Source organism: Mandrillus leucophaeus, unplaced genomic scaffold (assembly GCF_000951045.1).
Source record: "Mandrillus leucophaeus isolate KB7577 unplaced genomic scaffold, Mleu.le_1.0 Scaffold180, whole genome shotgun sequence".
Taxonomy (NCBI): Eukaryota; Metazoa; Chordata; class Mammalia; order Primates; family Cercopithecidae; genus Mandrillus; species Mandrillus leucophaeus.
The window spans coordinates 1,545,635-1,559,454 of NW_012101810.1; the positions used below are offsets into that span (position 1 = coordinate 1,545,635).

The following is a 13,820-nucleotide window of genomic DNA, read 5'->3' on the forward strand; positions in this document are numbered from 1 at the left end:
TAATTCCCACGCTGTGGTGGGGACTGGGTGGGGGGAACCGAGTCATGGCCTTGAATTGCAGCTCCCATAATTCCCACACTGTGGTGGAGACTAGGTGGGGAAACTGAGTCCTGGGGGTGGGGTTTCTCCCATGCTGTTCTCCTGATAGTGTCTCACGAGATCTGATGGTTTTATAAAGGGAGTTCCCTTGCACATGCTCTCTTGCCTGCCGCCATGTAAGACATGACTTTGCTCCTTGTTCACCTTCCCCCATGATTGTGAGGCTTTCCCAGCCATGTGGAACTGTCAATCATCCTTTCTAAATTGCCCAGTCCTGGGTATGTCTTTATTAGCAGCATGAGAACAGACTAATACACGGAAACATTTTCATGGAACTTCAGAAGGTGTGGCCACCACACAGGCAGATGGGCTCTTTCGGACAAAAAGATTCACAAAGTATAAAGAACTCCCAAGAGGCAGCTCAGTAATGACATCGACAGCAAGAGCTGAAGCTCACCGCACAGGTGCCCCTCCATACACGGCACTGCCCAGGCACATCCCATCTCACTTATGTCAGCTAAGCATACCCCAGCCAAACCACTCTTAAAACAACACATCAACATCCACGCCTCACAGCGAGGTCTTCAGTCTCAGCAGAGAATGGACTGTAAGCATTTCTTGCCGCCGACTCACCGCCTCTGTTATTCCAGACGCCCCCGCCTCGCTCACAGCAGACACCACGACTTCCGAGGCTGGGAGCCGCTTGGTCACGGAAATGTGGTGGGTGACGTTCCTCAGGATCTGCAGCTCCAGGTCTCGCAGCATTGTGTGCAAGTCGCCTCTGCTCACACACTGCGACGAGAACCTCTGTAGCAGCTGTTCCAGAGAGCCGCCTTGCTGATCTTCGGAAAACAGGAGTTTCACCGTTTCTCTGACTTGCACATCCACCTAGTAAAACAGTAGAGAGACACAAATTTACTATTTTAACTAAATCATTTCCATTCTTTTGGTCCATTATCTTAGATATCTCAGAAGTATTATATATCCTCTCGAAATCTAGAATGTCATTGTGACAGTGTTTTCCTTCGTATTAAATTTAAGAACCCCTCCAATAATGCAGGAACACGTTAAAAAGAACAGAAATAGGCGAGTTCATGGGATGAGGACGACCTGCATCCTAGGAGCTGCAAGATGTGATGGGGCATGTCCACACCATCTGGAGGTGCGTGTCCATCCAGCAAGCACCCGCCGGGCACCCTGCAGCTAGGCACACAGGTGCACTGGAGAGGCCCTGCCATCAACAAACTTGGTCTGGTAAGAAAATAGTCATATAAACGAACCTAAATTATAGCTTCATGTATGCTAAATACGCCCCGTGTTATTTCTACGCACACAAACACATATGTAAATACCTTTTTCTTCTTGCTTTATAACAATAGACCGTGAAGGACATGGCAAAGCCTATGGCACGGCCGTTCATCACAGCCACCCTCCCACGCTCCACGTGTGGACACACCTTTCTCTAGCCCACACCCGCTAACAGTGGCACGTGGCTGCTTTCTACCCTCACTTCTCCCCACACTAACTTCGCAGCACTAACCCTCCTGCCTGTGTGGCCTCTGTACTGGTGCCTTTATTTCTGTAGGATGACTCCCAAGGGCATGGTTGTGCGTTTCAAAGAGTGCAGGTATTTGTCACTGGTGAATATCCTAAGATTTTCCCCCCGAGGCCGTGGTTGGTGACAGTCCTCCTGGCCAGGGGAAAGCCCGCAGCCTTGGCCAGTGCTGACAGCAGCCGGCGTCCTCGTGGGCCTGTAGACTACAGATGAGAGCCTGCTGTAGTCTGCAAGTCCCATCAGCAGGACTCAGCTCCCTGATGGCACATTGGCTTTTTTTTTTTTTTTTTTTTTTTTTTGAGACAGAGTCTCACTCTCTCCCAGGCTGGAGTGCAATGGCGTGATCTCGGCTCACTGCAACCTCCGCCTCCCAGGTTCAAGCGATTCTCCTGCCTCGGCCTCCCGAGTAGCTGGGATTACAGACCCGCGCCACTACACCCGGCTAATTTTGTATTTTTAGTAGAGGGTTTCACCAAGTTGGCCAGGCTGGTCTCCAACTCCTGACCTCAGGTGATCCGCCCGCCTAGGCCTCCCAGAGTGCTGGAATTACAGGTGTGAGCCACCGCGCCCAGCCTATCGCACGCTTTCTCTGTCGCCACTGCTTCTCTTCTTACCAATTCTAGGGGCTCTCTGCCCATCAGAGATAATTTTACCACACATATTGCAAATACCTTTACCAATCTACTGTCTGACTTTGACGACTTTTGCCAAATGATTGTGTTTTCATTCTTAAGCAGCTCTAAATGTCTAGATTTTCTCCTCTGCCTAAGGATGATGGACTTGAAGCAATGTCTATGATACGTTTTAACATGAAACAGAGCAAGCAGCAGGTTCAAGGTGGGTCTATTTAATGAAAGGTACACAACAACCACCCAGCTACAAGTCAGCGCTGGCCCTGGGCTGCACGCACACCAAGGAGACTGGAAAGACGCACGGTGGGTGCTGACAGGCAGTGGTGGGGGAACGGGAAAATCTACAGAGCGCTGAATTAGTTATTTTGAAATATTTAAAAAGTTCACATATAGTCAAAAAAGTTTTTAAAGGAAGTTGAAATTAAACAACTTAGGCCAGGCGTGGTGGGTGGCTAAGGCCTGTAATCCCAGCACTTTGGGAGGCCGAAGCAAATAGATCACTTGGAGTCAGGAATCTTGAGACCAGCCTGACCATTGTGGTGAAACCCCGTCTCTACTGAAAACACAAAAATTAGCTGGGCATAGTGGCACGTGCCACTAGTCCCAGCTACTCGGGAGGCTAAGGTGGGAGAAGAGTTTGAACCCAAGAGGTGGAGGTGGTCTGCAGTGAGCCGAGATCGTGCCACTGCAGTCTAGCCTGCACGCCACAGCAAGACTCGGTCTCAAAAAAAAAAAAAAAAAAAATTAAACAACTAATAAACCTAAGTCATCAGGTTTTCTTTTACTCTATTATAAAACAAAAAGTAAACACGCAAGTAGCTCACTCTTTCTTGTAGAGCATCCACTGTCTCACAGCCAGTCTTCATGTGTCGCCAGCTGGACAGCTCTGACTTTAGCTGATCCAGCTCCAGTTGGAGGTGCTCGACCGTGGGCAGGAGCTGCTCACCAACCGCACTGGAATCCAACAGTGAGAATGGGTCACACACAAGCCTCCCAGCCTACACACTTCCCGCACTACACACAGGCTGAGGGGACCCGATCCCACTCCTGGGTGTCCTAACTGTACAGATGTCAACCTGTGCCACACTAACATGGAAACTGAATGCGAGTTTCCAATAAAAATCCCAGAGAGGTCTTCTTCTGCATCAATTTATGTCTGTAACCTACAAATATCCACACTGCACAAGGAGGCTACCTACAAAAATGCTGCTAGCGGTGTTTCTCAGTGGCGAGTGAGAGCTCTCTCTGAAAACGATTTAAGCATCTAAAAACTTTATTTCTGGACTGGACACGGTTGCTCATGCCTATAAGCCCAGCACTTTGGGAGGCCGAAGCAGACGGATCACTTGAGGCCTTTATAGGTACACATACTTAATGAGACACTAACAATTCATATCTCAAAAAGCTCATTCCTGGATCAACACTTTAGGACTGACATATTACCGTATTAAAGCAACTTTTTATTAAAATAAAAGCTCTGGAAGAAGAGAAAACTGCTTCAGCTCTCACACCTGTCCTCACAGAGGAGGAACATGGGGCACAGGGGAGGACGGACCCTCCTGAGTGCAGACGCGGGGACCTTGGGAAACCACAACCAAGCCAAGGCTGCCCAATCTAGAAGTGGGGAGGGCTGTGGGGGTATGAGCTGTGTGTATAAAACTAAGGAAGACAGACAAAGCTGCCGTGTTGGGAACACCTGTGAGAGGGAGGCACTCCACTTAAGCAGGCTTCAGGCAAATCAGTAGTTGTGTGGAAGAAAGCCGCCTGGAGTCCTCGAGGAGCAAAACGCCAGCATCCCCAGGAAGCGCAGAGGGACCCGGATGTGCCATGAATTCCAAGGGCAGCAGGGCCAACAGCCACGCAGAGAGGCCCACCGTGACATGCCCAGCACAAATCGGGTGGTTCTGGAAGCAGGTGTCCTGCCCACCAGGGGCTGCCCTCCAGGAACAGCAGCAGGGATGAGGCTGAGCTGTAACCCCACCCACCTAGATGCCAACGGTGCCAGTGCAGGCCCGGCGCAGAGCCCACCATGACACCCACTATGGCATGGGCCGCAAGATGGGCCTCGACCTACTCCCTGAGGGTGGCTCTGCAAGCACACTGGAGACGAAGTTACAGCAGAGGCAAGGGCAGCACCTTTGACACGGAGGTCCATGCCACACGGAAGGGGATGTGGCAAGTCCCTCAGGCCCCGTTTGTCCTCACGCAGCCCAGCAGGAGTGTCTGTCAGCACAAACCTCAGGGCCTTCAGGTGACCCACGGTGGAGGCCGGCCCCGTGTCCCCTCGTTCATCACTCTGCTGCCGCTCCACATAACACACACACACACACACACACACACACACACGAGACAAAAGTGAGTGTTTTCCAAATCCTCCTACCTGACTGTTTTTTGCTTGGTCTGTTCTAATTCCTTCTGGATGGCCTAAAAAATACAAGAAATAATCTACTGAAATACTTTAAGTTATATATTAACTTTTCATAAATCCATATACTTAAAACTCCATTGATTTCTCTGAAACACCCCCTTTAATTCAAAGTCCAGATCCGCCTGTGTGTGGCAGGTAGGAAGTGTTCATTGTACATTTGAAAGTAACCTTCATCAAGTGTGTGCAGAAAGGAGCACAAATCACACGGGGACGGCCTGGCGGGCTCAGAACATGCAGCTCCCGTAACCAGCACCCAGGCTGGGAGTCAGCTCCCTGTCACACCTCCAGAGTGTGTTCTAAACGTGAAGGACAGGGACACGGAAGAGGCACACATGAAGCTGAGCCATGCTGGCCTGTGCCATCCGCGCGACCTGACAGCAGCACCATGCTGAGCGCCGGCGTCAGCCCCAAGTCTCACTCCACGGAGGTCTCCACAGCCTGGCCCAGGGCAGGCGGACATAGGAGGAGGCACCCTGCAGACCCTCACGAGCGGACACAGGAGGCGGCGCCCCGCAGACCTTCACGAGTGGACACAGGAGGCGGCGCCCCGCAGACCCTCGCAGGCGGGTACATTCTCCCCTCTGCCTGCTCCTCTCAGCCCTCCTCTCCCTCCCAGGTAAACCCGCCTGATCTCACAGGTTCCATAATCCATGAGCAGGTCCCAAGATTCCCAAAAGGGTGTGCTAAAGACAACCCTTAGGCTCACCACGTTTCTCAATGTAGTTCAATACACACATGCACATGTGACACGCCAGGCTCTGTGTCAAGCACCAGAGACACAAAGAGCCGGAACCTGAGCCCCACCCTAACTCCCAAGGGCTGAGGGCAGCACAGAGGCCCGGCCCCTCCCCTGGCATTCTCAGCAACTAATGGTCCCAGCCTTCCCACCCAAAGCTAGTGCTGTCTGTCAAAAGGTTCAGGTCCTTTATCTCCCCTCTAAAGACACTGCAAGAGGGTGTGTGGCAGCGAGGAAGCACCCTGGAGCCGGAAAAAGCTGGATGGGAACCCAGAGGCCGCCTGGAATTGGCAGAGCCACCTCCTGGCGTGTGCAGCCCTACTCTGTGCCGAGACACAGGGATGAGTGAGTTACACGCCCGATTAAATGTTAAGAGTCCCAGAGCCGCTGCCACACCAGACAGAGAACAAGTGTTTCTTTCCACTTTACACAAAACAACAGCAAATAGCCTAAAAAGAGGAACATTAAATGACCCAGGGGCTTTAAAATATGAGCCATAGTTGATTTTCTTTTTATTTTAAAAAAGTATAAGGTGAAAAATAAATACCTCAGATTTTTCTCTCAGTTTTCCCAGAATATCTTCCAAGTGTGAGATGCGCACTTCATGTTCTTGGTGAAAAGCCATAAAGTCAGTCTTAGGAAAGAAAAGGGGTGAACAAATGATGGAGAAAGCTAAGCAACAAAAATCTGGCAAGTTAGGCCAAGGCGTTTCTACACGGAATGTCGACAATCAGAGAATCTGCGGTTGCAATGTGTCACAGACCCTAAAGGAATAATCCGCTTAATAACAACATCCTCATCTTCATCCCTAACTCCAGAGATCTTTATTTATATATTTATTTATTTTACGGCTGCACTCCAGCCTGAACCACGGGTCCCCTCTGTGGTTCATTGCAACCTCCACCTCCTGGGCTCAGATGACCCTCCCGCCTCGGCCTACTGAGTAGCTGGGACCACAGGCCTGAGCCCAGTGCACTGACACAGCAAACCCCGTGAGGGCCTGATGCCCACCTCGGGCCACGGTGGGCCGTGCTGCAGCTGTGCTGTCCAGCAGGGCAGCACCAGTCACTCGTGGCTACTGGGCACCTGAAATGGGGCCATGCAAGTGAGAACCTGCCATTTAAAGTTCGATGTGGTGTTGACTGACAAAAATGTAACAACCATATGCTAGTAGTGGCGTCCTCCACTAGGCAGTGCAGATGCAAACATGAGCTAGAGGCTCCGGGAAGCAGGTACCAGGCTCTGCCCGCTGCCAGGTGGCTGAGCGTTTAACACTGCGTGCACCGCTTCTGAGGGAAGCCCTGCTCTGCGTTCCAATCACTGCCATGATCACACCCAGACAGGCACGTGCTGGAAGACAGCTTAAGAATGGGCTCAATCTGTACTAAAATGAGCTTAGGCCACATACAATTTAGTTTTCACTAAACTGTTCTGAAAAACTGTCGACTATTTTCTTTACAAGAGAGGGCATCCTCTGAAGCAGAGGTTCCTGGGCCCCCCCACGCAATCCCTGCGGTGGGCGGGGGCATCTTGGGCTGCCTCCGAGGCGAAGTGCGTCTGGGGCCCACGTGAGACAGTATGTGTCCATCTCAGTGGTTGTCCTGTCTACAGGGACGCTCAGTGGCCGTCCCGTCTACAGGGACAGAGCGCCATGACCTGTCACCAGGAGGGCAATCTGGAGAATAGGACAGGAAAGGCCACGGTTCTCCACGACCGCCAGACTTCCCGCTTGGGGTTATCACACATCTCCTGCCCACCACTTCCACGCGTGCTATGGAAGCCACACCTCCTGGTCATCAGCAGACGATGGGAAACCCACTCCTTCCCCGGCACACTGCTCTCAACAACTAAGAACAGAAAGTGCAACCCCTTGTCACAACGACACCTCTCCCATCCCCTCTGTCGCCCAAAGAGAGAGAACACGGCACCCAGAAGCGCGCTGGTGTCACCGTGGAGCCCAGTAGCCCGGCAGCACTCACCTCCTTCAGGGGCTGTCCCACAGCATCTCTGACCGATGTTGATGGCCCGGCAGCGCCATTGTCCATCTGGTCCACCCGAGCCTGCAGCTTCTGAAGCAAAGTGGTCAGCTCTCGGAGATTCTCGCCATGGTGGTGGCACTGTCCAGAAAGGGAGGTCACCTGCTGCTCCATGCCACTCATCCAATGCCATGGAAAAGCCTCGTTGTCACCCTGAAATGGTAAGAGAGGAATGAAACCAGGTAATCAAGTCACCATGAGCAGAGTCAGTCAAAACCTCCAAACAGTATCCTACAGCAAGACGCCAGCTCTGGGGTGCACAGCACACAAATGGAGGAATCCACAGAAACCTGGAGTATCAGGTTTGATCCTTATGTGCCTGACTATGGGTGGTTCTCATTTGCTTCTCTATACTTTCCGTACTTTGCACAGTAATGAATACTATAATGTTTTTTACATTAAAACTAACTGAATCATGAGAGTACTTTAAATGTGCATTTGAACTCTTAGAACACTTAAGGAGCTCCAAAGACTTGCTTATCTGACATTTAAAAATATTTCCTACAACAGGGCACCTGACTGCAGTGCCTGGCTTACAGCAGTGTGGATGCGTCCCTGAAGACCTCACATGTGCGGTGCCAACTGACAGGCCCTTCTACCCTCTTACCTGTAGAGGCTGGTTCAGGCGAGAAGTCGCGGGTTTAAATACATCCTGGGGGTCATCCACCCGCTGTGTTCTATGCGTGTTTGCCCAGTTCAACACAGGCAGGAACGAAAAGAAATCGCCCTGGCCCCGTAAGGAGAGACCTGCTAAAAGAGAGTAACCACCACACGCACACAGGTACACCACGTTTCTCAAAACATGGACTTACACGCTCATTTTTTTCCACTAAGTTACATGTATGTGTATTGCTTAGCCCCTGGATTGACTTACCGAGTAAAAGGAGGAGTGGGACGAGCAAGACTAAAAGCTTGCAGATGTTTCGAAGGCACCTGGGGGTAAAAATGAAAACCTTTGATTTGGAAAAAATGAAAGTCAGCATTCACCAATCTGCTTTCCCCCTCTAGATAATTTTGTGCAAAATCCACCCCCCAGTGTTAGAAAAGCAGTTACGGTTTTATCTACAAGGCTTGTGACGCCTACAGGAGAACCTTAGTGTACAACGGCGTCCTCGAGACCTATGGTACCAACTTTCTGGTGCTGTGGGGACGGCCTGAGCTGCCCTGAGTCTCTGCCCCTTCAGGTCACCAGTCTCCCGAGGTGACTGGCGCCACTGGGCACTGCAGCAGGGGAGGAGCCTGGACCTGGGTCCCCACCCTGCCCAGGCCCTTCCAGCTGCCTCACCTCTGCACACTTGTTTTCCTTAATGATATCTGCCTTTCTTATCTCACAGGTTGGTTTGAAAAATAAGAATATAAAGGCACTTTTGTAAAATATACAAACACTATGTGAACACAAGCGAAATCCTTATAAAATAACAAATCAAATGAGAGCCTGCGAATGGCACAAAATTGGTTCTTTAAAGCACCAAGCTGACATGATATCCATTTCCTTACCTGGTAAGAAGAAACACATTCAGCCAAGAAATCAAAGTAACAAACTGGTACCATCCAATCCCCAGCCACCAGAACACTCCGGAGGCTGCCTTCCCTACAAGAGAAAACACCAAACGTTCTAAGGAAATGTTCTCAGGAAAACCAAGCTCCTAAAGGGACTGTTTCTGTGAAGGCCAAGCAAGAAGCACATGAAGATGAAGCTGGAGGTGAAGAAGTTCCATGATGCTAGTTGCCACGCGAGGCAGTAACGTGCCACGCTGATGAATACACAGGACAGCATGCAGGAGAGGCGAGGCAGTAACGTGATGAACACGCAGGACAGGATGCAGGAGAGGCGAGGCAGTAACGTATCACGCTGATGAACACGCAGGACAGGATGCAGGAGAGCAAGCCCCAGATCCATGCATTCTGTGCCCTGCACAGGGCACTCAAGCAGCCGGACTCACCCCAGACCCAACCCCAGAGAAACCAAGGGCGCTCATGCAGCAAGTAGAGTCAGTTAACACTGCTACATCATGAGGAACGAGACACGTTACGCCAAGGGTCAAAGCATGAGAGCCTACATGAGATTTTTACTTGGTTAGGTAAATCATCGAGTGCAGGTGCTTAGCTGCCAGAAGCTCTGGAGAGAACGCAACACAGAAACCCAAAATAGCCACCTGGAGCAACCACGGCCAGCCACAGGGCCGACCACGCCGTCCTAGACACAGCCCGGCCCGCAGCTCCGATCCTGCGCAGAGTCTGCAGCAAGAAGTAACCTGCGCAGAGAAGATGTGTAAGGCCGCAGACAGACGCCAGAGACCAGCCTCCGCACTGACGGCACCGCGGGGACGCCCACACCACACACTTCACCACAGCCCACGTCGGTGGGTCGAGTCTCCTCAAAAAATACGAAAACCAAGTAACTCTTGTAAGTGTTGGCAATACCACACTGACATTACCATAGGAAAAGCTCAGTTCTATATTTAATAGTTTTCACTCACTTCTGCCTGCAGATACTTCAGATGTAAAATGCAGATATCCCCTACGAAACCCCGGGGGCAGCGGTTGGAAGCCACCCTATAAATATTGGCCATTGGTGCCAGCAGAGTTTATATTGGAAAGATAGTACCATATTTTAAAGCAGATTGAAATTCCATAGACCCCTGCAGTTCATACGCTCTAGGTGAGAAAATAATTACTCAAAGACCAAAATTCACATTATTCTAAAGGCTAATATTTTCTAGTGAAAAAGAGTTTCAGAAGGGTAACACGGCACTACCAGATGATGGAATGCACCACAATCAACTTAGTATCAAACCTCACATTACAAAAAGCAGGAAACTGCTCATGAAATCCGTTTTGTTCCAGTTTTTTTTTTTTTTTTTTAAGAGACAGGGTTTTGCTATGTTGGCCAGGCTGGTCTTGAACTCCCGGCCTCAAGTGATCCACCCGCCTCGGCCTCCCAAAGTAAGTTTTGTTCCAGATCTCATGGTGGGTGGTTCTCTCCTCACAGTGACTTAACATCTGTATGTTAATTCCTGCAACTATGTAATTACAACATGGTTGGCATGCAAAGAAGTATGGGTTATGAGAATTTAACAGAAAAATCAATTGCTTTACGTTTATTAATTAGCAGATGAGACAATTATTTTTGAAACTTTTTTTTTAAGATGCCAAAAAAGGGTGTCTCTCTGCCAAGAAAGTTTTGAGCGTAGACTGGAAACAAGTAATGTGCTCATGTAAGCTTTGGGGCACAGACAGCAACCACTAAAGCGGCACAGGGCAGAGGTGCAGCCGCGGCGAGCCCCAGTTCCAGTTCCCACACAGCGGGGTGAGCAGGGACTCACCTTTTCTCAACTTTCAATCTCACCGCAAATACATTCCTTTTCAAATGTTTAACTCATCCTAAATAAATGTACAAGGAGGCCAGGTGCGGTGGTTCACACCTGTAATCCCAGAACTTTGGGAGGCCGAGGCAGGTCGATCACCTCAGGTCAGGAGTTCAAGACCAGACTGACCAACATAACGAAATCCTGTCTCTACTAAAAACACAAAAAGAATTTTTCACTCAGGAGGCTGTGGCAGAATTGTCTGAACTCAGGAGGCGGAGGCTGCAGTGAGCCGAGACTGCACCACTGCACTCCAGCCTGGGCGACAGAGTGAGACTCCATCTCCAAAAAATCAATTCACAAGGAATCTTTTCGAGAGAGGTTCACCCTGTTTTAAACCAAAGTTAATACTATTCTTGTCAGTTTTTACAGCAAGACTTTAAAGCACTTGAATTCCAAGCACAAACCACACAAGGCGCAAATAGCGTGGTGACGGGGCAGGATGAGATGGAGACGGGGCGAGAGACAACCTGCACAAGCCCAGATGTGCCGGAGGGTCCCTGCCCGCCTGGGCGGCCGTGGCGACTGCAAGTGGACAGCTGTGTACGCGTCGAGGTGCCTCTTGCCCTTACAGTCGTCGCCTGTGGGTGACAAGCAGTGAATGTGGCGGATTCACAAGCAAACTCTGTCCATCTCAGCTGTGCACGGCAACGGCAGTCTGAAAAACTAGGAAACTCAATTACACACAAGACAGTTAACAATCAAAGCAAATGCAATCTGGTGGCTATGAGCTTCTGTGATGGGGGCTTAAGCAGCAGCTCCACCAGCCCGTCGTCATCAGTGAGGACCACGATGTCACACGGGCCGCTCATTCTCTGCTAGTGCCCAACGTGACGGCGTGTGGGGCCAACTCCACAACCGACGCTCACAGGAAAACGAAGCCATACTTACACAGCACTTCCCCATTTACACTGAGGTGGCCATCCTCTCTGAGAACCTCTCTCACATTCATTCTCCCACAGTAACTGGCATGAGCTGCAACACACGCAAAAGAGGCTTAGAGAACTCACAACGCCGAGCTCGAGCGCTCCTCGCACCCTGATGAAGTCACCATGATCAGAGAATGTGCTAGGCTAGCCACTTCCACAGAGCTCACGCAGCGGATGGCTCCTACCACGCCGGTGACAGGGCCCGGGCCACGAGAAGAGACGGGAAAGACCCCCCCACCCCCTAGCTGAATCCTGCGCGCAGTCCAAACAATACAAACATCAGCTTAAAATCGTTCTGGGCCGGGCGCAGCAGCTCACGCCTATAATCCCAGCACGTGGGAGGCTGAGGTGGGTGGATCACAAGGTCAGGAGTTCAAGACCATCTTGGTTAATATGGTGAAACCCAGTTCTACTAAAAATACAAAAAATTAGCCAGGCGTGGTGGCGGACGCCTGTAGTCCCAGCTACTCGGGAGACTGAGGCAGGAGAATCGCTTGAACCCAGGAGGCGGAGGTTGCAGTGAGCTGAGATCGCGCCATTGCATTCCAGCCTGGGCAACAAGAGTGAAACTCCGTCTCAAAAAAAAAAATTCTCAAAAAATAGGTTCTAAATACCACTCAGGTAAAGTTTTTGCTTTAAAAAGGTAATAAAAATCAAAAGTTGAGCACATTAACTTTCCATTTAAGAAATAACCTTAAAGATGTTTCAACACTGATCAGCTCTGAGAGAACCGAACTACACACAGAACAAAGGAAAAGTTCCACAAGCTCCCAGAGATGCAAGATCCAGTGGGGGAAGCCAGGAGAGGGCCAGCACCAAGACTGCAGGAGGAGGCAGTGAGGGAGGCGCCCGGCGAGGAAAAGCACAGTGCTTTCTCCACCGGGAAAGCGACTGGTGGAAGAAGGAGGGAAAAAATATTTAAATACCTTTTGATTCATGGCTTTTTGACTTAAAGCTTTCGGATTCACAATCTTTTGATTCATAAATTTTCAATTTGTAATTTTCTGATTCATAATTGAGCTTCATTAAAACCACTTGAAAAAGTTGAACTAAAAATGATGAAAAAGATGACGCAGTGTATCTGGCCAGCCACAAAATCCTATTCACGTAGAAAGACGCATCGCCTATTAAAAAACCATGAACATGCGTTATTTCTTCCCATAAAGCCAACATCTACTTCCTGATAAGTCAAGTAGCCAAATTACTCATTTCAGGCACTTTTAGAATGGACACCAAAGATAATCACTTGGGGAACAGCCCAGCTGGTAGTGGACAGGGGACTCTGGAGAGGGGCTGCAGGGTAACCCCCGGGGGACCCCGGAGAGGGGGCTGCGGGGTAACCCCTGGGGGACCCCGGAGAGGGGGCTGCAGGGTAACCCCTGGGGAAGGCCGCCAGCTCTGCTGCCGCACTAGCAATCATCTACAGAGTCCCCGAGCCGCGGCCACTTCACTCCAATGCTGTTTACACATATACTACCACATTCAGATACTGCCAAACAGCCATTTGCTTCATGGCCGCTGACCCGCCAGCTTAAGGATGGGACACCGGAGCACCGGAATCACCTCCAGAATCACCTCCTTTGCTATTTATTATTTTTATTCTTAATTTTTTTTTTTAGAGACAGGGTCTTTCTCTGTCGCCTAGCAGTGTGATGATCATAGCCCATTGCAGCCTTGAACTCCGGGCCTAAGTGATCCTCCTGCCTCAGCCTCCTGAGTAGGTGGGAGTACAGGCACATGCCATCATGCCCAGCTAATTTGTTTCTGCTTTTTTAGAGATAGGATCTTGCTATGTTACAGCCCAAGCTGGTCCCAAACTCCAGGCCTCATGTGATCCTCCCACCTTTGCCTCCCAAAGATCTGGGATTACAGGCATAAGCCACAGTATCCAGCCTATTTTTTAATTTATTGATTTGAGACAGGTCTCACTCTTGCCCAGGCTGAAGTGCTGGGGTACGATCTCAGCTCACTGTAGCCTCGACCTCCTGGGCTCAAGCGATCCTCCTGCCTCAGCCTCCCAAGTAGCTGGGACTGCAGGCATGTGCCACCTCTCACTTCAGAAGATACAATGTGTGTTGGGTGGGGCACGGTGGCTCA

General features: G+C 50.3%; 1 protein-coding gene across 1 annotated transcript in view; it reads right to left on the reverse strand.

Moving 5' to 3' along the window:
* The window catches only part of SUN1 (Sad1 and UNC84 domain containing 1), a 44,787-nt gene that overhangs the window by 16,802 nt on the left and 14,165 nt on the right, over positions 1-13,820 (reverse strand). Inside the window, exons 7-17 of the mRNA XM_011977569.1 lie at positions 11,686-11,769; positions 11,265-11,375; positions 9,583-9,681; positions 8,924-9,017; positions 8,301-8,359; positions 8,034-8,176; positions 7,370-7,579; positions 5,938-6,024; positions 4,607-4,650; positions 3,051-3,180; positions 673-927 (exon numbers count right to left, since the gene is read on the reverse strand). Coding sequence (XP_011832959.1) covers positions 673-927; positions 3,051-3,180; positions 4,607-4,650; positions 5,938-6,024; positions 7,370-7,579; positions 8,034-8,176; positions 8,301-8,359; positions 8,924-9,017; positions 9,583-9,681; positions 11,265-11,375; positions 11,686-11,769 — 1,316 coding nt within the window. The remainder of the gene's footprint in view (positions 1-672; positions 928-3,050; positions 3,181-4,606; positions 4,651-5,937; positions 6,025-7,369; positions 7,580-8,033; positions 8,177-8,300; positions 8,360-8,923; positions 9,018-9,582; positions 9,682-11,264; positions 11,376-11,685; positions 11,770-13,820) is intronic.